This window comes from Mirounga leonina, unplaced genomic scaffold (assembly GCF_011800145.1).
Source record: "Mirounga leonina isolate KUSES-001 unplaced genomic scaffold, KU_Mleo_1.0 Mir_177, whole genome shotgun sequence".
Taxonomy (NCBI): Eukaryota; Metazoa; Chordata; class Mammalia; order Carnivora; family Phocidae; genus Mirounga; species Mirounga leonina.
In genome coordinates this window covers 3,004,569-3,032,550 of record NW_023270459.1, presented here as the reverse complement: position 1 = coordinate 3,032,550, position 27,982 = coordinate 3,004,569, and the positions used below count along the sequence as shown (strand labels likewise).

The following is a 27,982-nucleotide window of genomic DNA, read 5'->3' as shown; positions in this document are numbered from 1 at the left end:
TCCAGGCTCTTTGCCACCGGGGAGTCGAGATAGGCAGGAGACCGCGTTTTAGCAACCTGTCGTTACATCTGTACTACATCTCCCAGATGCCTCTAGGCTCAGTATCCCTCTCGCGAGAACTAGCGCCTCTCCTGAGGAGTGGGCGGGATCTTCTGGCGGCTTGGGGCAAACGGCCTCCGGGCGCTGTGGGAGCTGTCGCGTTCGACTTGTTCCAAGTAGAGTAGAGGGGGTGCCGACCCTACCGAAGGAGGCATAGGTGAGGTGGCCCGGAACCCGGGGTTGGGGCCGGCGTGTCTGGAACCTCCGGCCTGTGCGGGGTGTGTAGGGGAGCCAGCTGAGCAGGGGAGACTGTGAGGAGGGTGTGTGTCTAAATGTGACTGTGTCTCTGTGTCAGTGTGAGCCTGTGTACGGAACTGTGAGGGCGGGGAGGAGGGCTTGATTTGCTGTTATGATTGTTCATGTGTGATGAGGGTTAATTGTGTGACCGGGTTTTTGCGAGTGTAGTGTTCTTTGACCGCGGTTGTAAAACTGGGTGTCTTCATGGTGCGTGTGTGTTTATGACCATTTGTTGAACTGTGGGTGTGGGATGCCTTACCTGTGAGATCTGTGATTGTGTTTACCCATGGTGTATGTAATTGTGATATTATTGGTGTAGGGTGCGTGTCAATTCGTTGTTGTCACTGTGTCCCCATGAAGTGTGGCAGTGGGAATGTGAGTGTGTGGGGTGCCTATGACTGCGATTGTGACTGTGTCTGTTCCCGTGGTGTGTATGCTTGTGTGACCATGTGCAGCCAGTTGTGTTTAGGTTTGGGGGTGCCTGTGTCCCCGTGGTTGAGTTTGTGGGACTGTGTGTCCGTATAGCACTGTAGTGTGGGACGCCTTTGTCTGCCTTTGTGACTCCAGCGCTCTGCTCCCGGGGGACCTCTGTGAGCTCAGGGACAGATTCTGCCCAGAACTGCAGTGACCCTACTCTTGTCTTGATGCCGGTATTGAACAGGACGCCCTAGTCTTGCATGACCTAGACCTACATTTATAGGTGGTGGGCGATGGTTGACCTAGGCTCGCAGAAGAACCTGATGTTTCCTGACTCGTTTCTTCTTCCTCAGCTCTGCTTTGCTTGCACAGAGGCTTCCAGAGTGGAGTAAAGAATGGCTGTTGAACATCCACAAGGCTCCTGCAAGGTAGTTTGTGGTTTCCCCTTGTTTCCTGAAATCCCCTTTTCTTTGTCAGGACTTGACTTGCTTTTCTCCTCTTGAAAATTCTTGCCCATCAAGTGATTTGATCCCTGGAATTTCCCCTTCGAGAAAATGTGATTGGCTGCAAACCCTAAGCCCTCACAGGCACCTGATTTTCTCTTACTAATTTGTCAAATGGTTTAATTTTCCTTTATGCTGTCTTTTTTAAAAAATACTGTTTCTTTCTATTTATAAAAGTAAGACATGACTATTTTAAATAATTTCAGAAGTACATCTTTTGAAGAAAATTTCAGTTCCCAGCTAAAACTAATGCTAACTTTTTTGTATTTTCTTCCCGGTCTGTTTTATGTATGTATATAAAATGTGATTTTTAAAAATTGAATTCATTCAACATTTACCATTATAACCTACATTTTTACATAAAATTATATTTAAGTATTTTCCCACGTGATTTAGTATTTGAAACATTTTTAGAAGTTCATATTTATTTGAATGCCTGTGGCTTTTTTTCTCTCTCTCAAATTAGATACAGAAATGGTATATCCTACTCATTTGTGCCATTTAATACATAATTATAAAGACTCACAATAGGGAGTACCTAAGAAATAGAATACAGCCATCTCTAAAGAAACCTCTGTTGCACCCTTCCACAATCACAAACAATTGTGTTCGTCTGGTGATGACCACTGTGATCATTTCTTTGCCTTTCATTAGAACTTTAGTGTATGAATTCCAAAATCATAGGTTTAGTTTATGTGTTTTCTTTGTATGAATAGACATTCTTTTGTGTGTTTTTTCATATTTAATATGAGCTTCATGTTTCCTGTAACTACAGTTCATTTTTTTCCATTGCTGTATATATATTATCTTGCATGATAGCATCACAATTTACTGCTTATCCAGTCTACTTTTCATGGATATATGACTTGCTTCCAGTTTTGACTGTTACAAGCCATGTGACTGTGAATATTTTGCACATATTTTGGTACATGTGTGCTTGCATTTCTTTAGCATATATGCTAAAATTGTGTTTAAATTGCTGAGGGATAGAATTTGTATGTCTTCAGTTTTACTAGACAATGTCAAACTGTTCTCTAAAGATACTGTGCAAGGGGTGCCTGGGTGGCTCAGTCAGTCTGCCTTTGGCTCAGGTCATGATCCCAGGGTCCTGGGATCGAGCCCCACATCGGGCTCCCTGCTCAGTGAGGAGTCTGCTTCTCCCTCTCCTTCTGTGTGCTCTCTCTCTTTCTCTCAAATAAATAAATAACTAAATCTTAAAAAAAAAATAAAGATACTGTGCAAGTTTTTACTTGTATCAGCAGTTTATAAAGATTTTTGCTCCACATCCATGCCAGCCCTTGGCATCATCGTACTTTTAAATTTTTGCCAATTTGGTGGATGTCTAATGTTATTAATTACACATTTAATTGATATTTCCTTGATTATCAATGAAACTGAACACAAATTCTTGCCCAACCGGATGTCCTCTTTTGTAAAATGCTTGTTGAAATGTTTTTCCAATTTTTAATTGGGTTGCTTTTCTCCGATTAAAGCAGATATATATATATATGTGTGTGTATATATATATATGTATATGTATATATGTATCTTCTGTATAATAGTGACTAAATATTTTCTTCCGCTCTGGCTTGGTTTTTCATTCTGTTGCCTTTTGATGAATAGAGGTTTGGGATTTAAATGTTACAAAATCTTTTTCAGTGGTTAGTGTTTGTTTAAGAAATTTTCTGCTACCTTGAGGTAATGAAAATTTCTTATGTTCTCTTCTAAAAGCTTTCCACTCTTTGGCTTTAACATGTAGGTCTTTACACTACCTGGAATTGATTTCTGTAGGTAGTGATGTAATTTGATTTTATCCCCTATATGGATATCCACTTGTTCCAGTATCATTTATTGTAAAGTTCATCTTTTTCACACTGATCTGTAGTGCCATTTAGTAAAAATCAAGTGATCATATATGTCTACGTTTATTTCTGGACATTATATTCTGTTCCATTCTGTTTTTCTCTCCTTGCAGCAATATCATGATATTTTATTCACTGTGACTTTATAATATTTGGAGCAAGTCATCTTACCTCTTGTTCCTCAAGAGTATCTTGGCTGTTTGTGTTCCTCTGCATTTCCATATAAATTTTTTGAAATAGCTTGGTTCCACTCAAGCATCTTTTGTGATTTAGATTGAATTGCATTGTATCTATAATTGTGTGAGTAGAAATTTGGTGAATCTTCTAATAACATGAAACTCTCAGTTGTTTTAGTCTTCTTAAGGTTTTCTCAACAAGGTCTTGCTTATCTCCTGTAAATAGTCCTATGCAAATAGGAACCATATAATCCATTGTATAGTATTTCCCTTTTGCATTGACTGCCAGGAATCTGAACACTTTAAATAATGATCAGTCATAGTAATAATTTTAGCCTGTGTTTATGATATTGAGTACCCGTTACCTATGACCATTGTGTATGATTAGAAATTTTTTTTTCTTTAATTCTTAGCCTCCTCAAATACATTTTTGGAAGTAGGGATATAAAAATTCGGTAGGGGGCGCCTGACTGGCTCAGTCAGTGGAGCGTGCAACTCTTTATCTTGGGGTTGTAAGTTCAAGCCCCACGTTGGGTGTAGAAATTACTTAAAATTAAAAAAAAAAGGGGGCACCTCGATGTCTCAGTTGGTTAAGCGTCTGCCTTCAGCTCAGGTCATGATCCCAGCATACTGGGATTGAGCCCTGCATCAGGCAGGGAGCCTGCTTCTCTCTCTCCCTCTGCCTCTCCCCCAGCTTGTGCTCTCGTTCTCTCTCTCAAATAAATAAATAAAATCTTTAAAAATTAAAAAAAAAATAGGTATAGCCTTAGGTACAGATGTAGATATCTATTGTCTAAAAGTTTTATTTTAATAACATTCTGGTCCAATCAGTTCTGCTTTTTATGCTACCTTTTACTATTCTCTCCATATTATATTTCTTTTTTAATTGTCCTTTCCTCTTCCCCCTACCTTCCGCTGTCCTTTGTCAGATAGTTTTTGCCTTTGCATCTTTGCCATCTATTCTCTTTAGTTTAAATATAGGCTTCTTCAGAATAAAAAAAAAAAAAAGAAACATCATCTCTCAGATTATTTTACCTATGCTGGTCTCTCTGTAACATGGTATAAAAAGCATGGGCTCTAGTATCAGATGTGGCTTCTGATCTCAGCTGCACCACCTGTGAGCTGTTGAACCTGTAAATGAGAGGTTCTTATTCTCACTTAATGTTGAGAATGAAATAAGACATGTGTAGAACACTTGGTACACATCAGAAGTTCAAGAAATGTTAGCTCCCTTTCTCCTTTACTTCTCATTCTTGGGACCTCTATATCAATTACAGTATAAAGCACTTAACTAAAGGCCTTTTGGTGGTTCCCAAAGGATTTTTTTTTAATTGAGGTACAAATGACATGTAACATTATATTAGTTTCAGAAGTACAAGATAATGATTTGATATTTGTATATATTTTGAAATGACCCCACAGTAAGTCCAGTTAATATCCATCACCATATGTAGTTTTTCCTGTGATGAGGATTTTTTAAGATTTAGTCTATTAGCAACATTGAAATATGCAGTGCAGTATTATTTACTACTCATGACTTATTTGTTTTATAACTGGAAGTTTGTACCTTTTGAACCCCTTTACCCATTTCACACTCCCACCCCCAGTCTCTGGCAGCTACCAATCTGTTCTCTATGTCTACGAGCTTGGCTTTTATTTGTTTGTTTAAATTCCACTTATAAGTGAAAGTATATGGTATTTACTTTTATATGACTTACTTCACTTAGCATAATGACCTCAAGGTCCATCCATGTTGTCACAGATGGCAAGATTTCATTCTTTTTTATGACTGAATAATATTCCAATAATCTTTATTCATCCGTTGTTGGTCACTGAGATTGTTTCCATATCTTGGCTATTGTAAACAATGCTGCAGTGAACATGGGGGTGCATATATCTTTCTGAGTTCATGTTTTCATTTTCTTTGGATAAATACTCAGAAGTGGAATTGCTGGATCATATGGTATTCTATTTTTAATTTTTTGAGAAACCTCCATACTGTTTTCCATAGTGACTACACCAATTTACATTCCTACCAGCAGGGCAAAAGGGTTCCCTTTTCTCAATATCCTTCTCAACACATTATTTCTTATCTTTTTGATAATAGCCACTCTAACAGTTGTAAGATGATATCTCATTGTAGTTTTAATTTGCATTTCCCTGATGGTTAGTAATGTTGAGCATCATTTCATCTACTGTTGGTCATCTGTATGTCTTCTTTGGAGCAATGTTTATTCAGAACTCCTGCCCATTTTTTAAATCAGAATGTTTATTTGCTATTGAGTTGTATTACTTCTTTATATATTTTGGATATTATCATATACCCCTTTATCAGGTATATGATTTGCAAATATTTTCTCCCCTTCAGTAGGTTGCCTTTCTATTTTGTTGATGATTTACTTTGCTATTCAGAAGGTTTGTTTTGTTTTTTTTTTAAAGATTTTATTTATTTATTTATTTGACAGAGAAAGACACAGCGAGAGAGGGAACACAAGCAGGCGTAGTGGGAGAGGGAGAAGCAGGCTTCCCGCTGAGCAGAAAGCCCAGACATGGGGCTCAATCCCAGGACCCTGGGATCATGACCTGAGCCGAAGGCAGATGCTTAACGACTGAGCCACCCAGGCACCCTATTCAGAAGCTTTTTAGTTTGATATAGTCCACTCATTTATTTTTGCTTTTGTTGCCTTTGCTTGTGGAGGTATATCCAAAAAATCATATCCAAGACCAGTGTCAAGGAGCTAATAGCCTCTGTTTTCTTCTAGGAGTTTTATGGTTTCAGGTTTTATGTTCAAGCCTTTTTGTCCATTTTGAGTTAATTTTTTGTATGGTGTAAGATAATAATCATTCTTTTGCATGTGGCTGTCTAGTTTTTCCAACACCATTTATTAAAGAGGCTGTCCTTTCCCTTTTGTATATATTTGGCTCCTTTGTTGAAATTAATTGGCCATAGTTTATTTCTGGGTTTGTGGTCCGTGGGTTTATTTCTGAGTCTGTATTCTATTCCACTGATCTGTGTGTCTGTTTTTATGCCAATACCATACTGTTTTGATTACTATATCAAAACAATAATTTACTTTAAAATCAGGGAGCATGATGTGTCCAGCTTTATTATCCAAAGGATCTTAGGCAAATTTTGCTCCCCAAATGCTTTGTAAATCATTGAGACCCAGGATTATACATATTAATTCTCTTATATACGTAACTTTTAACCCATTTTAAATTTGTTTTGCTGTGTGTTGGGGATCTGAATCATTTTTTTCATTTACTCAGTATTGTTCCAGTGTCTTTTATCTAGTAATAACTTATTTCCTTTTCCATTACTTTGCATTGTCTACTTGGTGCTATATTATTTAAGTAGGTTGTATTATCTAGTAAATATTTAAAAAATTTATGTCTCTGTGCTTGTACCTGTGCCATGTTAAGATCATTTCCTCTTACAAATCTTTGAATACCTGATCAAATATGTCACTTTTTTTTCTGAAAATAGCTGTATTCTCTGTTTCTTTCATTACAAAATAATTCTTTATTACAACAAATTTAGAAAATACAGAGAAGCAGAAATAAAAGACAAAGGCCATCTGTAGTCCTATCAATTAAAGACTGCTGTCAAATTGTTAGAGCAAATACTTAGAATTCTTTCCTTAATGTGATCATACTATGGCCACTGACCTGTAACCCATCTTTATCATGCCAAAATACATTATGAACAACTGTCATGCTTTTACATATTTATCTTTATCATGAGTTGTAATGGTCTCATAATGTTAGCATTTTATCAAGCCCCTTTTGTTGAATATGGTTTGCTTACAAACTATTGCCTTTTTTTTTTTTAAAGGTTTTATTTATTTATTTGACAGAGAGAGACAGAGTGAGAGAGGAAACACAAGCAGGGGGAGTGGGAGAGGGAGAAGCAGGTTTCCTGCTGAGCAGGGAGCCCGATGTGGGCTCAATCCCGGGACCCTGGGATCATAACCTGAGCTGAAGGCAGACGCCCAACGACTGAGCCACCCAGGCGCCCCCAAACTGTTGCCTTTATGTACAGGTATCTCCTTAGCCTGAATGCTAGTGTTTTCCTTTTTTAATTTTATTTTTAGTTAAATCCTAATTATGTATTTTTCTTATAAAAATAGTCTATATGTCATGGAGGGGCTCACATCCCATGTGACCACAGTCCCCATTCCCAGGTATCTACCCGAAGTACCCAAAGGTAGCCCCTGTCCTAAGTTAATTATTTATCCTTTTTACCTTTATTCTATGCATTTAAATATATGCACACATGTATATGGTACTGTTTTGTCACATAAAAGTATATCTATATAAAGAGAATAATAAGTATAGGCTGCAAAATGTGGAAAGTAACTGCCTTATAGGGTTGGTCCAAGGTTTGAGTTGGTTCATGTAAAATCCTTAGAACAGGATTCTTAGAACATTCACTCAGAATGTTCACTTAGTGTCAGTCATTTGGTAGTTATTGTTACTATTCTGAAACTTGGTTTTTCATTCTGTGTGAGGAATTGTACACATAAGTATAGAACTACCTCACTTTAATTGCTTCATGTAAGGCCATATTTTATAGTACTGTGGTATCTTTAATCATTTTCTGGTTTTTAAACATTTAGTTTCATATAGTTATCACTGTGGCAATCACTGTTCCAATAAACATTTATGTATAGGCCTTCTCTAAGGTATATACTGAAAGTGAAATTATGGGGACAATAGAATACACATATTTTAAACTTCAGTAAATATTTACAAGTTAAACTTCACAATAGATTGTTCACTTCATAGTACGCCTAACTCTCTCTGACAGAACCTGTTTCTCCACTTCTAGTTAGTTTACTTATGGCTACATGAGGTGCAAAAAAGAACTTGCTTTTTTTTTTTTTAATTTATGCTAGTGATTCTTAACCTTGGTTACTGATGTCTGGGTCATGCCCACAGCGATTCTGATTTCATTCATCTGGGATATGGCCTGAGCATTATCATTTTTAAAAGAGCACCAGATGATTCTAGTATGCACAGTTGTGAATTAATGACTTAAATGCTCGTACAAAGTGACAAGAAAAAACATTGAGATTTAATTGGTCTGAAGTGGGGTTCAAGCTCTAGAATTTTTTGAAAACTACCCAGTTGATTCTAATTGCAGTCAGAGTTAGGAACCACTGACTTAGGGAAATCATGATTCATTTTCTTTCTTTTTTTTTTTTTTTTAAAGATTTTATTTATTTATTTGACAGAGAGAGACACAGTGATAGCAGGATCACAAGCAGGGGGAGAGTTAGAGGGAGAAACAGGCTTCCCGCAGAGCAGGGAGCCCGATGCGGGGCTCGATCCCAGGACCCTGGGATCATGACCTGAGCCGAAGGCAGACGCTTAACGACTGAGCCACCCAGGCGCCCCAATCATGATTCATTTTCTAGAGCTGAGTACTGTAACTATCAAAAAAACCAAAACCAAAACCATTCTGTAGCAAGTAGGTAGAGGAGGGATGAGTTTGAAGGAGGCAGGCAACAATATCTGTCATACCTGCGTTCTTGCCAGCAATTAATATTATGAAACTATCATTGTTTGGTCATTTTAGTGGTGTTGTGGGAGAAAACATAAAACATCAGTTTTCATGTTTTATCAGCAGTCTTCATGCTTTTCAAAAGCAAGTTTTGAGTTTTGTGACTTACAAATTTTAAAACTTTTGTATTCTGTTTTTATATCCTTTCCTGCCATTTTGTTACAATATTGAATTCAGATTAGTTTTATTTTATTTTTTGAAGTTTAATGTTATTAATTTTTTCTTTGTAATTTTCTTGTATCAACATTTAAAAAAAATATATTGGTCTCCTTTTCACTTCATTTCTAGGTATTTTATATTTCTATTTAGTTTCATATTTAACTTGAGAATTATTTAATAATATGTCTTGTTTTGGATTACTTTTAAATTTTGATTAAATCCAAACTTGCAGTAAACTTACAAGAATAGTACATAATATTCTTGTGTACTCTTTACTCAGATTCACCAACAGTTACTTTTGCCCTATTTGCATGATCATTCCTGTATGTGCTTGTAGTTCTCTCTATATATGCATGTGCCCACACACACATACGCAATGCACACGTTTTACCTGAACTATTTAAGAATAAGTTGTGGAGGGGTGCCTGTGTGGCTGTTGGTTAAGCGTCTGCCTTCAGCTCAGGTCGTGATCCCAGGGTTCTGGGATCAAGCCCCGCATTGGGCTCCCTGCTCGGCGGGGAGCCTGCTTCTTCCACTCCCTCTGGTGCTCCCCCTGCTTATGTTCTCTCACTCTCTCTGTTAAATAAATAAATAAAATCTTTAAAAAAAAATAAGTTGTGGAAATTTGCTTCTTTACTTTTAAACATGTCAGTGTGTTATTTTCTCAGAACAAGAATATTCTCTTACATGACCACAGTACACTTATTAAAATAAGAAATTTAAACAATTACAGTACTCTTACTTAACAGTCTATATTCAAGATTTTTCACTGGTCCCAATAATGTTTTTTTGTAATACTCACTGTGCCCTCATCCTCTGTTCCCAGGCACTGTCCAGGATACAGTCTAGGATCACACATTGAATTTAGTATCACCTCTCTTTTAGTCTTCTTTAATCTGGAAGAGTTGCAGTGCCAGGATTGTCCGATCATAAGTTTCCATATGTATGTGAGTGTATTCCTGGCTCAGTCTTCTGTGCCATAGTTTTCTAATTTTTTCTCTGTGCCAATGCCACAGTCAGTGAGTATTGTTTCCTAGTAAGTCTTTTTTAAAAAAAAAAAAATTTTTTTTAAAGATTTTATTTATTTATTTGAGAGAGAGAGAATGAGAGACAGAGAGCACAAGAAGGAAAAGGGTTAGAGGGTCAGAGGGAGAAGCAGACTCCCCGCTGAGCAGGGAGCCTGATGCGGGACTCGATCCTGGGACTCCAGGATCATGACCTGAGCCAAAGGCAGTCGCTTAACCAACTGAGCCACCCAGGCGCCCTAAAAAAAAAATTTTTTTTTAAAGATTTATTTATTTATTTATTTGAAAGAGAGAGAATGAGAGAGAGAGCACATGAGAGGGGAGAGGGTCAGAGGGAGAAGCAGACTCCCTGCTGAGTAGGGGGCCCAATGCGGGACTCGATCCCAGGACTCCAGGATCATGACCTGAGCCTAAGGCAGTGGCTTAACCAACTGAGCCACCCAGGCGCCCTCCTAGTAAGTCGTGACATCTGATAGAGTGAGTCCTTCCAGCTTATTTTTAAGGAGTGTCCCTTAGTCTTCTATATGTAAGTTAGAAATCATCTTGTCAAGGTCCATGAAAAACTTGTGATTTTTATTACAATTGCAGTAAATGTGTAGATTATTCAGGAGAATTGATAGCTTTACAAAATTGATGCTTCTTTTTAATAAGAAATGACATTTCCATGTATTTAGGTGTTGTTTAATATCTCAGTCCACTTTTATAATTCTGTTCACATATTACACATTTCTAAGTACTTTGCATTGGTACTATTTGTAATAAAATGTATTTTCATTTTCATATTTTATTTTATTAAAGATTATTTATTTATTTATTTATTTGACAGAGAGAGAGAGATAGTGAGAGCAGGAACCCAAGCAGGGGGAGTAGGAGAGGGAAAAGCAGGCTTCCCACCAAGCAGGAAGCCTGATGCGGGGCTCGATCCCAGGACCCTAGGACCATGACCTGAGCCGAAGGCAGATGCTTAACGACTGAGCCATCCAGGCGCCCCTATATTTTATTTTTTTAAAGTAACCTCTGTACTCAATGTGGGCTCAAACTCATGATCCCAAGATTAAGAGTTGCCTGCCCTACTGACTGAGCCAGCCAGACACCCCTAAATAAAATGTATTTTTCTAACTTTGTTGCTGGTATGTAGAGATGCAGTTGACCTTTGTTTTCTGGTTTATTTCTGAGAGTTCTGCAAAATCTTTTACTAAATATAACAATCTGTTAGAGAATCTTTTGCATTTTTTCCTTGTAGGCAATCATAAGATCTGCAAACATCAGTTTTGTTTCTTGCTTTCCAGTGGCTTATATATTTTACTTGCTATAACTTTTAAGGACATGCACTTAACTTTTTCATCATTTAGTATGTTCTTTCCTGTATTTTGTAGGTACCATTCATCAGTATAAGGAAAATTCCTTCTACTCACAGGTTTTTAAGTTCTTTTTTTTTTCTGTTTAATAACTGGATGTTGAGGGCGCCTGGGTGGCTCAGTCGTTAAGCGTCTGCCTTCGGCTCAGGTCATGATCCCGGGGTCCTGGGATCGAGTCCCACATCGGGCTCTCTGCTCGGCAGGAGGCCTGCTTCTCACTCTTCCACTCCCCCTGCTTGTGTTCCTGCTCTCGCTATCTCTCTCTCTCTGTCAAATAAATAAATAAATAAATCTTTAAAAAAAAAATAATTGGATGTTGAATTTCATCAAATTATTCTCTGCTTATTGGAGATAATTGTGCTTTTTCTCTTTAATCTGTTAACAAAGTTAATTATGTTAATATGTTTTCTAATGTTAGAGGAATCTTATCTTCCTTGAATAAAATAAACTTAGTTATAATCTTTTCTTTTTTATTTCTTACTGTATTGTTTGCTAGAATTTTGTTTTCAATATTTATATCTATATTCATAAGTTAAATCAGCCTGAAATTATTCTCTTTTATAGTCATTTTCTTTTTTTATTATTTTTAAAATTTTATTATGTTTATAGTCATTTTCTTATTTGGCATCATGGCTATACTAGTTTTAGCAGATAAATTGGGGAATGTACTCTCTTTTTTTTTATTTGAAGTTAAAAGTTTTGTACATTCAGGCATGTATAAAATATATTCTAGGTTTGAATTTAGTAGAGTGTATTCCCCCCAGGTCTCCAAGAGATGAGAAGATAAATGTGACATATGGAGCACTGTCTTTATTGCCCATCAGTGCACCTTCAACAACACAGTGCTATGTCCAGGAGACCATGAAATATGCCCAGGAGGGTGTCCTTTATATATAACATGACTACTTCTTGCAAAAAGACAAAGGAAAGTGTAGTAAGCTCTAATAATTTTCTAAATACTCATCTTGCCTTTTTTTAAAAAAAATAAAGGATAATTCTTTAAAGTATATTATACAAATAGACCGGGTTAAGTTGGCTGTGCTTTTCTCTGAAAAGCAAAAAAAAAAAAAAAAAAAAAAAGATCAAATACATCATGATATGATGCTAATTTAAAACTAGATCAGGGTGCCTGGGTGGCTCAGTTGGTTAAGCGACTGCCTTCAGCTCAGGTCATGATCCCAGGGTCCTGGGATTGAGTCCCGCATCAGGCTCCCTGCTCTGCGGGGAGCCTGCTTCTCCCTCTCCCACTCCCCCTGCTTGTGTTCCCTCTCTCGCTGTGTCTCTGTCAAATAAATAAATAAAAAATCTTTAAAAAAAAAAAAGTAGATCAATCTCTGTTCACTGATTATTGTATAATCAGATGGGACCTTTGGGAAGGATAAGACATTTGAGAGCCTTACTAGCTGAACCAATGAACACCAACTGATTTTTCTGAGTTCTATAGATCTAGGAGCACCTGGCTGCTCAGTCAGAAGAGCATGAGACTCTTGATCTTGGGGCTGTGAGTTTGAGTTGTTGAGTGTAGAGATTGCTTAAATAAATAAAGTTTTTTAAAAAGTTACATAGATCTAGGTCTCTGGGACAGAAGCCAACAGTGATGACCCATTACAACTTCAGGCAATGTATTTTTAACTCTAGAGATACAGCACCATTTATAGAGAATAACCTCTTTTGGCTCTTATTGGTGCAGTCAGAAAGAGGAGTTTAGAGACATCCAAGAAAGATGACTTACCTCAGGAGGAATTTGTGTCTCTATTTCTCAAATCATATGTAGATTTTGAACATAAAAGAAGAATGTCGTACTCCCTTCCCCAATATTGGTATGCTTGTCATATATTGCCACTTATGTTTATGTTAAATCATTTTATAAAGTTGTGATATCTTAAAACAATAAGATTTAAAATGAAATTCTGATACAATTATAATAGAGAATCAGGAGCAAAAAAGTAATAGGTTATCTGACAATTCACTGGATGAAATGTCCAACATAACACTTTTTATTTGATTTTGTGGACTTACACAAAATAACTGTATAGCATAATAAGATAGGGATAATTGATAAATGAAAATGCCATTTCTTGAGCTTTATTATGTGTAAGGTACTATATATAGAACCTTAGAAACTGAATTTTTTTGCCGATATTCTATAGAGGAGGAAACTGAGTTTTAGTGGGGCAAATAATTTACCCAAGGATGTAAGTGTTGGGACCTAGATTTTAGGACCTGGATTGAAAGCTGGGTTTGTCAGACTTCAGAGCCAATGATCTTAACCAAGATAGTTTGGATCTAAATCTCCAGGAAAGATAAAAAAATAAAATTAGCTAACATATCATGGACAAAATGGAAGTTTATTCTCACTTAGGGAAAGGCAGTTTTCTTGAATTGTCTCAAACTCTTCTTTTCAGTTGTACTAAGAAAAGTGAGATTAGTCTCGCTAAATAGTGCTGTACACGTACAATGATTCTTACTTAAACAACACACACACACATATATATGTGGATATATAATTTGTGTATATATACTTTGATGGGGTGGGTTAGTGGATTCTCCAAGGAATCAGAACCAATGGGAAATATATAAATATATAATAAGGAATTGTGTCATGCAATAATGGAGGCTGACAAGCCCCAAGATCTACAGTCCACAAGCTAGAGAACTGAAGAGCTGATGGTAGAGTTCCAGTCCAAAGGCCAGCAAGCTTGAGATCTGGGAAGCGTTACTGTTTCAGTTTGAGTCTAGATGCAGGAGGAAAACCGATGGCCGAGCTAGAAAGCAGTCGTACAGGAGAAATTCCCTTTATTCACTGGGGGATCAGACTTTTGTTCTGTTCAAGCCTTCAGTTGATTATATGAGGCCCACCCACATTAGGAAGAGCAATCTGCTTTACTCGGTCACTTACTCACAAGTCAATTTACTTATTTAAATGTTGAACTCATTCAAAAACACCCTCACAGAGACACTCAGTAGTGTGTCTGCCTTCGGCTCAGGTCATGATCCCAGAGTCCTGGGATCGAGCCCCACATCAGGCTCCCTGCTCCGTGGGAAGCCTGCTTCTCCCTCTCTCCCTTTACTTGTGTTCCCTCTCTCGCTCTGTCTCTGTCAAATAAATAAAATCTTTAAAAAAAGAAACAGTAATATTTGACCAAAAACTATATTTTTAAAATAATAACCCATATAACCATCACACAGTTTAAAAAATACTTTGCTGTTACCTCAAATCCCTCTGCCTGCCCAAACAAAATTAATCTTTTTTTATTTCCTACTGAGGTGTAACCATTAAAAAGACTTTTGTAAAAATAATTCCTCTGCTATTATAGACATCCATTTTACCAACTTTTTGTGACAGCCTAAGGAATGTTTTATAATTTTGCCTGCTTTTAAACTGTATATAAATTAAATCATACTGTGTGTTTTGTTAATTTTGTGTTTAATATTTTTATTTTTATTTTTATTTATTTATTTATTTAAAGATTATTTATTTGAGAGAGAGAGAGAGACACAGCAAGAGAGGGAACACAAGCAGGGGGAGTGGGAGAGGGAGAAGCAAGCCTCCGGCCGAGCAGGGAGCCTAATGCAGGGCTTGATCCCAAGACCCTGGGATCGTGACCTGAGCCGAAGGCAGACGCCTAACGACTGAGCCATCCAGGCACCCCTGTTTAATATTTTTAAAATTAATTCATATGGAATAGTTTAGATGTATCTTGTTTATTTTCACTGTTGCATGCTATTTCATTTCAATAGCTGTATGACTATATCGTACTTTACTTTATCCAATATATATTTTTTGTGGATATTGGGGTTTTCATCTATTTGCTCTTAATAGAAACTGTTGCTGCTATCAACATTCTAGTGTATGTTTTTCCTAGGAGTGTAACTGCTGAATCATAGGAATACGTATATTAACCTAAATAATACCAAACTGTTTCAGAGTGGTTCTGAGATTCTGTTTCTAACAATGTATGTTTACCTACTGCTTCACATCTTTGCCAAGATTTGGAATCCTTACACTTTTTATCCGATATATTTATAGTGATCTGTCATTATGGTTTTAATTTACAATATCTTAATTAGTAATGAAACAGCATCTTTTCGTTCCAGTTTTCTTTTGGCTTCTTTTTTTCAAAGGTTTTTCTTGTTTAGGTGAATTCACATAATAGTTAACCATTTTAAAGTATACAATTCAGTTGTAGTTAGTGTAAATTCCATGGTATTTAACCTGTCTTCACAATGTTGTGCATACATCAGCTCTCTCTAGTTTAAAAATTTTCTTCACCCCATAAAACACCCTTAGCTGTTTGAAGCACAAAACCTTTAACTTTGATGAATTAAAATGTATTTTTTTATTATTTGTACTTTGAAAAGTACAAGAAATACTTACCAAGTACTTGTAATAGTATAATTACTAAGAATATATTGCCAATTCCAAGGTCATAAAGATTTATAAATCCCTGTGTTTTCTTAAAAGAGTTTGATATAGGGGGCGCCTTGGTGGCTCAGTTGGTTAAGTGTCTGCCTTCAGCTCAGGTCTTGATCCCGGGGTCCTGGGAGCGAGCCCCGTGTTGGGCTTCCTGCTCATCGGGGAGCTTGCTTCTCCCGCTCCCTCTGCCCCTCCAACCTGCTTGTGCTCTCTCTTTCTCTCGCACTCTCTGTCTCTCTCTCTCAAATAAATAAATAAAATCTTAAAAAAAAGTTTTATGGGTTAGCTCTTATATTTACACTGTTGATCCATTTTGGCTTAATTTTTTTAATGTTAAGCCAATTTTTATGAAAGAGGGCTTTACATTTTTTAAAATTCTAGTACCATTAACATACAGTTATATTAATTTCAGGTGTACAATATAGTGATTCAACAATTCTATACATTACACAGTGCTCATCACAATAAGTATACTGTTAATCCCTTTCAGCTATTTCATCCATCCCCCTACTGACCTCTCTCCCGATAACCACCAGTTTGTTCTGTATATTTGAGTCTTTTTTTGTTTGTCTCTTTTTTTCTTTCTTTGTTTTGTTTCTTAAATTCCACATATGAGTGAAATCATATGGTATTTGTTTTTGACTGACTTATTTCACCTAGCATTGTACTCTCTAGATCCATCCATGTTGTTGCAAATGGCAAGATTTTATTCTTTTTTATGGCTGAGTAATATTATATATATATATATAAATATCACATCTTTATCCATTCATCTATTTTTTTTTAAAGATTTTATTTATTTATTTGACAGAGAAGGAGAGAGAGAGCACACAAGCAGAGGCAGAGGGAGAGGGAGAAGCAGACTCCCCACCGAGCAGGGAGCCTGATGTGGGACTCGATCCCAGGACCCTGGGATCATGACCTGAGCTGAAGGCAGACGCTTAATGACTGAGCCACCCAGGCGCCCCTATCCATTCATCTATTGATGGACATTTGGGTTGCTTCTATAATTTGGCTATTGTAAATAATGCTGCAGTAAACATAGGAGTGCATAGATCTTATTTTTCCTTTTCTTTTTTATTTTTTTAAAATTTAAATTCAATTAGTTAACATATAATGTATCATTGGTTTCAGAGGTAGAGGTCAGTGATTATGTATCAGTCTTATGTAATACCCAGGGCTCATTACATCATGTGCCCTCCTTAATGTCCATCACCCAGTTACCTCAACCCCCACCCTGTCCCCTCCAGCACCCCTGTTTGTTTCCTATGAATAAGAGTCTCTTTGGTTTGTCTCCCTCTCTGATTTTGTCTTGTTTTATTTTTTCCTCTCTTCCCCTATGATCCTCTGTTTTGTTTCTTAAATTCCACATACAAGTGAGGTCATATGATAATTGTCTTTCTCTGATTGACTTATTTCATTTAGCATAATACCCTCTAGTTCCATCCACGTCATTGCAAATGGCAAGATTTCAATTTTTTTCATGGCTGAGTAGTATTCTATAGTGTGTGTATATCACATCTTCTTTATCCATTCATCTTGTTGATGGACATCTGGGCTATTGTGGACATTGCTGCTATAAACATTGGGGTACAGGTGCCCCTCCGGATCATTACATTTGTATCTTTGGGGTAAATACCCAGTAGTACAATTGCTGGGTCATAGGGTAGCTCTATTTTCAACTTTTTTTTTTTTTTTTAAGATTTTATTTATTTGACAGAGAGAGATAGAGCAGGAACACAAGCAGGGGAGTGGGAGAGGGAGAAGCAGACTTCCCACGGAGCAGGGAGCCCGATGCAGGGCTTGATCCCAGGACCCTGGGATCGTGACCTGAGCCGAAGGCAGACGCTTAACAACTGAGCCACCCAGGCACCCCTATTTTCAACTTCTTGAGGAACCTCCATACTGTTTTCTGGAGTGGCTGCACCAGCTTGCATTTCCACCAACAGTGTACGAGGGTTCCCCTTTCTCTGCGTCCTCGCCAACATCTGTCCTTTCCTGACTTGTTAATTTTAGACATTCTGACTAGTGTGAGGTGATAGATCTTTTTGAATTAGTGTTTTCTTTGGTTAAATACCCAGTAGCGAAATTACTGAATCATAGGGTCATTCTACTTTTAATTTTTTTGAGGCATCTTCATACTGTTTCCCACAGTGTCTGCACAGTTTGCATTCCCACCAACAGTGCCCGAAGGTTCCTTTTTCTCCACATCCTCGCTAACACTTGTTTCTTTTTTACTGATTCTAGCTATTCTGACAGGTGTGAGATGATATCTCATTGTGGTTTTTACTTGCATTTCCCTGATGATGAGTGATGTTGAGCATCTTTTCATGTGTCTGTTGGCCATCTATAAGTCTTCTTTAGAGAAATGTCTGTTCATGGGTTCTGCCCAATTTTTAATTGGATTATTTTGTTTTGGGGTGTTGAGTTGTGTAAGTCCTTTATATATTTTGGATACTAGCCCTTTATTGGTTATGTCATTTGAAAATACCTTCTTCCATTCAGTAGGTTGTCTTTTAGTTCTCATGATTGTTTACTTTGCTGTTATTTTGATGTAGTTTATTTTTGCTTTTATTTTCCTTGCCTCAGGAGATAAGCATCATGAAAAATGTTGCTGTGGCTGATGTTGGAGAAATTATGCTTGTTCTCTCTTCTAGGATTTTTATGGTTTCTGGTCTCACATTTAGGTCCTTAATCGATGCTGAGTTTATTTTTGTGTATAGGTTAAGAAAGTGGGTCCAGTTTCATGAGTTAATTTTTTATATGAAGTGAGATTGAGGGTTTGACTTCATTCTTTTGCATATGTTTATCCAGTTGTCCTAGCACCATTTGTTAAAGAAATGTTTCTTTCCCCCTTGAATGGACTTGTCATCCTGTTGAAAATCAATTGGTCATAGGCATTTAGGTTTATTTCTAGGTTCTCAGTTCTATCCCATTGGTCTATATATCTATGCTAGTTGTATCAGTATCACAATATTTTGATTACTATAACTTTTTGTTAGTAAGTTTTGAAATCAGGATGTAATCTTCATACTTTGTTTTTCTTTTGCAATATTGTTTGGCTATTCAGGGCCCATTCCATGTGAATTTGAGGATCATCTTTTCATTTCTCCAAAAACGCCATTGAAATTTTGATAGAGGTTGCATTGAATCTGCAGATTGCTTTGAGTTTTGCCATCTTTTAACACTACTAAGTTTTCCAGTCCATGCATGTAGGATATTATTCTGTTTTAACCCCAAGTGGTTACTTCAGTTGAATTCTGTCACTAACCACCCTGAGTTAGTGTCAGACTCCACAGGTTTTAACTGTTTACTCTCCCTTCTTTAGACCAGCTGGCTACAAATCTGGTTGGGAAGAAAAAGAAAGACTTCCCCCTCCCACCAAGTTTAATAAGTTTACTAGAATAACTCTTAGAATTCAGGAAAGCACTATACTCAAAATTAAAGTTGTATTATAAATAATAAGGATATAAATCAGGAGTAGATGAAGAGATACATAAGCAAAGTTGGGAAGGAGCCCAAATACAGTTTCTGTAGAATTTTCTTGTGGAATTAGATTACATTACCTTTCTGGTTCATCAGTGTGTTCATCAGCCAGAAAGTTCTACAGAGCTTCAGTGTCCAGACTTTTTATTGGGGTTCCATTATGTGGCATGAATGATTAATCATTGGCTGCATGATTGAACTCAATCTGCAGTTTCACTCCCCTCTCCCAGAGGTTGGGTTGACCACCTCCAGTGCTCAAGCTACCTACACAGGCACACCATGAGTTACATCATTAGCATAAACTCAGGTGTGATCCAATAACAAAGACACTTCTATCACTTGGGAAATTCCAAGGGTTTTAGAAACTATGATCTAGAAACCTGGGACAAAGACCAGACAAATTCTTTATTATATAACAGATATCTTCTTATTTATTTAGTGGTTCCTTTTCTCTTGGATCATTTAGCTTCTTATTAATGATTTGAAAAAGATCTTTATATTTTGGATACTAGGTTTTTGATAACTATTTTATAAATATCTTCTCCTATTATAAGGCTTATTTCTTTACTCTTTATCATGGATTTATTCATAACTGAGGTATGAGTTGTGTGTACTTTGTTCTACAACTTTATTTTCTAAGTAATTAATATTGCCTGTTTTTTAAGGGAGGGTGATTCCTGGTTGTCCATATAAATGTCTCTAATTTATACTCAAAGTCTTTCAGAAAATAAATTTTTGGTAAATCTGTCAGGTTCCTGAGTTTAGACAGCCCTCCTACAATCCTTTGTTCTTTTCTGCCAACTATTATTTTAAATTTTGCCTTTTTGAATTCTGTGTTCATCTACTGTGTTGAGTTTTTATTTCTTGGATTTCATGTCTTCTTGTTTTTTGACTGACTCCAAGAAAACTTCAATTGTCAAAATTGGTTTTGGGGTGCCTGGGTGACTCGGTTAAGTGTCTGCCTTCAGCTCAGGTCATGATTCCAGGGTCCTAGGATTGAGCCCTGTGTTAAGCTCCTTGCTCAATGGGGAGTCTGCTTCTCCCTCTCCCTCTGTCCCTCCCACTACCCCCCACTAGTGCACACACACACTCTCTCTCTCAAATAAAGTCTTTTATAAAAATTGGTTTTTGATATAGGTGGCATATAAGAATGGATGAATGTGTTAAACTTGTGAGTTCTAGTATATCTGAAAAGGGCTTTTTCACCCAGTACATTGGTTCTTTTGCAGGATAGGAATTCTACGTGAAATTACTTTTCTTTAGAATTTTGTAGTTATGACTTCTGGCTTAGAATATTGAGAACTCCAAAGCCATGTTCATTCCTGCATTTTTATTTATGCCCTATTTTTAATCTTTGGAACCTTTTATGGTCTTTTCTTTGTTCCTAGTGTCCTGGAACCCAATGTAACATCTATGTTAGTGTGAATCATTTTTGTTCTTTATTCTAGGTATCAAGTGAGTCCATTAAATGTGGAGATTCATGTCCTTCAAGTCTGGAAAATTTCTTAAATACTTTCTAAAACAATCTGTAATTTCTGTTTTCTTTGAAAATTGTCTAATAGACAGCAAAATTGAAAGAATATTCCAGTGTACCCTATATACCCTATTTAGTCATCACCTAAAATTGCCAATTGTTAACATTTTGCCACATTTGCTCTTTCTAAACATACACGCACACACATATTCCCCACCCCCCAGAATCATCTGAAAATAGGTTGGGGACTCTGGACATTTTACCCTTAATACTTTTAGCATGCATTTCCTAGGTATAAGGACATTTTTCCAGCAATAACAATGACATAGCAAATCTGAAAATTTACATTAACTCATTAATATCACCTCAAACATTTCATGTTCAAGTATTTCCAGTGGTTCCCAAAAAAGTTTTTTTTAGCTGGTGTAATGTTTTTTGTTCATTTACTTGGTCACTTGTTTGTTTGATCTAGGATCCAATCAAGATTCATGTATTATTTTTTTATTATTATTATTATTATTTTTAAAGATTTTATTTATTTATTTGAGAGAGAGAGAATGAGAGACAGAGAGCATGAGAGGGAGGAAGGTCAGAGGGAGAAGCAGACTCCCTGCCGAGCAGGGAGCCTGATGCGGGACTCGATCCCGGGACTCCAGGATCATGACCTGAGCCGAAGGCAGTCGCTTAACCAACTGAGCCACCCAGGCGCCCCATGTATTATTTTAGATGTTGGGTCTCTTTAGTCTCTTTTAATCTAGAACAGGCTTTCATTTTTTGTTTGTTTGTTTGTTTAATATGACACTGAATGTTTTAGACAATTCAGGACAGTTGTCTTATAGATTGTCTTAACAACCTCCATTTGTCTGATGGCTTTCTCATGGAAATCGGAGGCTTAGATTCAGCTTAAGTATTTGGCAGGCATAGGATGTTGGATGGTGTACCTTTTATTGCATTACAGTGGGAGACACAGGTTGTTGCACTATTGGTGATGCCCAGTTTTTTTAACTTAAGGTTAAAGGTAGTGAATACTAAATCTTCCCAGTATAAAGGTATATTTTTCCCTTTACAATTAGTAAATAGCCTGTGGAGTGATACTATGAGACCAGTGAGTATCCTTTTTCTCAACAACCATTCACTTTCTGGTTTTAGGATTTACTGAGAATCCTTGCCTGAATTAGTGTTTAGATTAGATTAGATTGGTGTTTTCAAAATAATAATTTTCAGATTTCTTGATTCCTTCTAGCACCCTGCCTGACACTTGGCAGATGCTTAGCACACTTACAAAAATGTTCTCTTTCCATTAGATATTGAGCTGCCTTGCATGACCTTCCAATTTTCATTTGTTTTCCATTTCCATATCTTCTTGTACTTTCTAAAGAGATTTTTCATTTATCTTTTAATCTTTGTAATTATTTGTTTTTATTCCCACATTATATTTTCATTTCCTAAGATTCTTTCTTTATCTCATTCCTTTTATGTCATCCTATTTTTCTACCATGTAAAATAACTTCTCACGTCCCTCTTAGGATATTAATAGTGGTTTCTGAAATTTTTCTTGTTTTCTTTTTTTTTTTTTTAAAGATTTTATTTATTTGACAGAGAGAAACATAGCGAGAGGGAACACAAGCAGGGGGAGTAGGAGAGGGAGAAGCAGGCCTCCCGCTGAGCAGGGAGCCCGATGCGGGGCTCGATCCCAGGACCCTGGGACCATGACCTGAGCCGAAGGCAGACGCTTAACGACTGAGCCACCCAGGCGCCCCTTTCTTGTTTTCTTATGTAGTTTCTCTTCTACGTTCCTTGGGGTTTGTTTATTTAATCTTTTTTTACATATAGGTTTTCCTTAAATATGTGATGGTATTTGCCTCTCTGTAGTTTAGAGCAGACATTATGAACCTGACTTAACTTTTTGTATGCCAACTGGTAAATTTCCGTAAGTACATAGTGCCCCCATTTTTTAAGCCTTTCTGGGGGTTCTGCAGCATAAATCCTCCTCCTCTGGGTTTTCTTTACTTTTTGAGTTAGGTTTCATCATTCTTTGGTTTGTTAAGTTAGTCATTTATTTTTCGAACTTCAGAAGTTTTGTTGCTTCTAACTCCTCTTTAATTCTCTTTGCCTAAGCATTTGGTCCTTTTTAAAAAATCCATTTCATTGGTTTTAGTGAAGCTTTTAAAAGGACAGGAAAAACTGTATGTGATCCACCTGTCCTCTTTGAGAGAAAGTATTCTCTTTCTAGAGAAATCTTGTTTTTACATGTTTATTTTCAAGGATAATGATTTTTGAAACTAATTTATTATATTAGGCATTCATTAAATGTATCTTGATCTTTTTGCATGTGCCAGAATTCAAGTCGATTAAAGTAACAGACCTTGGTTATCCTTCCTTCCTGAAGGCTGGCTCTACTGTAGCAGACAGACATTAAGCAAACATTCAAATATGAAGTTTGCAATTGTAGGAGACAAATGTGTAATCAACCCTTACCAAAACAAAATACAAAGAATGGAAGGAAAAAAAGGGGGGAAAGTGCTTTGAGAGGTAATGGTGGGATGTGCATAATTAAGATTGAGTATTCAGAAAAGGTCTTTATTAGGATATGCCACATAGCAGAGACCTGAACAATGTCTAGGAACTGGTAAGGCCCAGAGTATGGACTAATATGTAGGGTAGAGGAAATCATTTTGTGTATGTGTGTGGGGGGGGAAGTATTACAGTTTAGTGCATTTAAAAAACTGAGAAGACCAGTGTAGCTATAACTTATTGTTGAGGGGAGAGAAGTATCAGGTTGAAGAGGCAGGCAGGAGGCAGATTACTGAGGAATTGTTAAGACCAAGTTAAGGAATACAGATCTTATCCTAAGGACAATGGGGAATCACTGAAGCGTTTTTAACAGAACAGTGCCGGGCTGATCACTCTGGCTGCTAAGGGTGTAAAACTGGAAGGGCAATCAACTAAATAAAATGCTGCTTTTGTGCCCAAATAAAAGACAATTTTGGCCTGGATCATCTGTTGACAGTGGAGATGGAAAGAACAATTTCAGGACATATTTAGGCCTACCCCAAACAATCTTGCTGTGTAAGTGTTATAAGAGGAGAATGGAGCTCAGATGTTTTCACCTTTGGGGTTTGATGTATTTGCTCAAGGACTTAATTGATATTTTTAAATCCATTCTTTTTCCTAGTCTTTTTTCTGATCTTCCAAAGGTCTTCCAAAATAATAGCTACTAAACACTGTGGCAGTTACTTTATACAACTACATAAATATATTTTGTGTGATTTCAGAATCATTCAATAATCATTGGAGCTGGGGTTCAGAATACTTATCTGTTTGCGTCCTTGCAGTCTGCCAATAGTATCACATTACCTCTGTCTGCTCTTTCCTTCTCTCAGACTTTAAAACTAGATTCTCAATTACAGTAGCTTTTGCTGAGTCCCCTTTTTTGTTCTCCCAAGCTTAGCCTCATAGACTTCCTAGGCAAACATGGATTTTATGAAATGGCATAAATAAGCCACATTCTAACCACCATAGATTCTTCCTTCTGCAGTGCTCATTCATCACATTAATCTTTCATCAGGATACTGCTATATCTGGAGTAACAGTCTCTTCTATTTCCTTCAGATATATATATATGCAATTTATGTTTGTTGCTTGATTATTTATCCTAGATTTTTCCTTCTAGTTGTAGTTTCTTAATGCTCCAAACAACCCTAAGAAATGGGTTAAATGGTAATTACCCTCATTTTAAAATGTATATGACACTAGATTTATTCTCTAACAAAATTGGGGTAGAGCCTAGATGTCTTTATATTTATCAAGCTCCCCGTGTTTGAAGGGGATTTTTATTTAAATCACTATTTAGGAACAACTGACTAATCTGTTTTCCTAAATATCTCCTTCACCTTCCAGTGTGACTTCTTTTTACTTTGCTTTTCAATTGATCAAATTGCCCAATCATATTTGAGAACTGTATAAGCTACTCACTTTTTATGAAAATTAGTTTCAGTTAAGTCTTTTCATTTCTATTAAAGTTTTTTTTTCTCCCAGAACACAAAGAAAGTGAATGTTTGCTTTTATATTTTCTTTCAGACTGTGAATCAAGGTTGAGACCAAGAAATTATTTCTGAAAAAGGATATTTATGGAATAGAATCATCCTGATGAGAGATAATGGAAAGACTTATAAAAAACAGCATTGAGTGTTCAAGTTTCAGAGGTGATTGGGAATGTAAAAGCCAGTTTGGGAGAAAACAGGAATCTCAGGAAGGACATTTCAGTCAAATGATATTTACTTCTGAAGACATGCCCACTTTCAATACCCAGCATCAGAGAATACATACTGATGAGAAACTCCTTGAATGTAAGGAATGTGGGAAGGATTTTAGTTTTGTATCGGTCCTTATTCGACATCAGCGAATTCATACTGGTGAGAAACCTTATGAATGTAAAGAATGTGGCAAGGCCTTTGGTAGTGGTGCAAACCTTGCTTACCATCAAAGAATTCATACTGGTGAGAAGCCTTATGAATGTAGTGAATGTGGAAAGGCCTTTGGTAGTGGCTCAAACCTTACTCATCATCAGAGAATTCATACTGGTGAGAAACCATATGAATGTAAAGAATGCGGGAAAGCCTTTAGTTTTGGATCAGGCCTTATTCGACATCAGATAATTCACAGTGGTGAAAAGCCTTATGAGTGTAAGGAATGTGGGAAGTCCTTTAGTTTTGAATCAGCCCTTACTCGGCATCACAGAATTCATACAGGTGAGAAACCTTATGAATGTAAGGATTGTGGGAAGGCCTTTGGCAGTGGTTCAAACCTTACTCAACATCGAAGGATTCATACTGGTGAGAAACCTTATGAATGTAAAGCATGTGGAATGGCTTTTAGTAGTGGTTCGGCCCTTACTCGGCATCAGAGAATTCATACTGGTGAAAAACCATATATATGTAATGAATGTGGGAAGGCTTTTAGTTTTGGATCAGCCCTTACTCGACATCAAAGAATTCACACTGGTGAGAAACCTTATGTATGTAAGGAATGTGGGAAGGCTTTTAATAGTGGCTCAGATCTCACTCAACATCAGAGAATTCACACTGGTGAGAAACCCTATGAGTGTAAGGATTGTGAGAAGGCCTTTAGAAGTGGTTCAAAACTTATTCAGCATCAAAGAATGCACACTGGTGAGAAACCCTATGAGTGTAAGGAATGTGGGAAGACCTTTAGTAGTTGTTCAGACCTTACTCAACATCAGAGAATTCATACTGGTGAGAAACCTTACGAATGTAAAGAATGTGGCAAGGCCTTTGGTAGTGGCTCAAAACTTATCCAACACCAACTAATTCACACTGGTGAAAAACCGTATGAATGTAAAGAATGTGGAAAGTCCTTCAGTAGTGGTTCAGCTCTTAACCGGCACCAGAGAATACACACTGGTGAAAAACCCTATGAATGTAAGGAATGTGGGAAGAATTTTGGTACTGGCTCAAGCCTTACTCAACATCAGAAAATTCATAGTGGTGAGAAACTTTATGAATGTAAGGAATGTGGAAAGGCTTTTGGGAGGGGTTCAGAGATTGAGCAACATAAAAAAAGTCATACTGGTGAGTAGCTCTGTGAATTGGAAATTTATGTTAGAATTATGTGGTTAAGGAAGGACACATAAGAAAACTCATATTAGGGAGTGTCACTACAAATGTAACTAAGGTACAGATGCCTTACTTGTGCTTTACCACTTCATCTGAGAGAATTTATACAGGAAAAGAAAAACCATTCTGAAGAACTCTATCTATATTCATTCTTTCATTATTTTTAGAAAATTCATACTTGTGAATATTAAAAATTAAAAAACTGCTTATTGTATTTTGCCTTTATTTTAAACATCAAAAAATTCATTTGGGGGCTCACCCTGCTACTTTTGTTTACTGATCCATCTCAAAATTATTTTAAATTATTTATTGAGGGTCTAAATTTGTCCCTCCCTGTTTCTCATTTGAATACCATTTATTTAATAATCATATCTATTTTTGTATTTTTTATTGCCTGTTTGATGATGAGTTATATTTTTATACATATGAAGCATGGATATCAGGTCAGTCTTCGTTTTCTAAATTTGCATATCTGTGTATCTGTGTTCCATTTTGTTTGTGTTGTTACTGTTACTTTTAAGTATCCTTTAATATCTTGTGGATCTGTATCTTTTGTTTTGGAATATTGTTTTACTTTACTTTTATAAAGTCTATACTCTTTTTGCAAAATAGTTCTTCTCTATATTAATGTAGATATGAACAAAAATAGTTATCTGTAATCATACCAACCATAGACAATCACTGTCGAACTTTTGTAGCAAACCCTTTAAGACTATGTCATGGTTTTTGAAAGAAAGTGTGATTCTGCTATACTATAATCAGCCTTTAATATTCTTTGTAAATATATTGTTACTCTTCTATTGGCTTGAAGGTATTCACCTGTCTTTTTCAAGCCCCTATTTTGTCAAATATGGAAAATTTTGCCATTATAAAGAGTTACCTTGATGACTCCTTTTAAATGTGTCTTTATTTTTTATTGTTCATTTCAGAGAAAATGTATGGGGTCTTTTCTGCTTTTAAAGATTTATACCATAATGTATAAGCTCTGCTTCCCTTGACCAACATTCGTGACCCTAGTTATTTCCCCAATGTTAACCAACTTACTTATTCTTCCAGGTCCTTTTATATGCATATATAATGTGCTTATGGTAATGTGGGCATAATTAGCTCATTTCAGAGGCTTGTTATGTGGATTCTACAATTGTGCCTATCACATAATAAAACTTGCTTAGTATTAGCCTTTGTCATTATTATTATCTTTTCAATTTTGTTATGGAAAAACTTTTAACTAGTATCCATGTTTTACTGAACATCAAAGACATTATAATGGAAAAAAGACATTCATGTAAATGAATATAAGAAAAGTTTGACCAACATGTATTTCTTATGACAAGAGATAATTCATCTTAAAGAAAAATATGTGATGGTAAAGTGTAAGAAGGAAAAATTCATACCAAGGTGAAAATAAAAATTCTTCATAGAAATTTGAATTTTGAGGAAAGACATCAGCATCATGACAGCATAAGATGCCTACCCTCATTTGGCCCCTCTGTGGTTGTTGTGGGATCCAACACCATAAGCCCTGAGAGGAGTCTCACCCACATCAAGTAATAAGCTGACAGTCCTT

At 36.6% G+C, this 27,982-nt stretch overlaps 1 protein-coding gene across 2 annotated transcripts in view; it reads left to right on the top strand.

Annotated features, from left to right (window-relative positions):
- The window catches only part of ZNF345 (zinc finger protein 345), a 29,215-nt gene extending 1,453 nt beyond the window's left edge, over positions 1–27,762 (top strand). The window contains exons 2-3 of one of the 2 annotated variants that reach the window (XM_035023739.1): positions 1,107–1,181; positions 24,860–27,762. In XM_035023739.1, coding sequence (XP_034879630.1) covers positions 24,939–26,378 — 1,440 coding nt within the window. In that variant the 5' untranslated portion in view covers positions 1,107–1,181; positions 24,860–24,938 and the 3' untranslated portion in view covers positions 26,379–27,762. Of the gene's footprint in view, positions 1–24; positions 257–1,106; positions 1,394–24,859 lie in introns of those variants that run through there. The other variant, XR_004682574.1, reaches the window with a different exon arrangement.
- Positions 27,763–27,982: the final 220 nt, after the last annotated feature.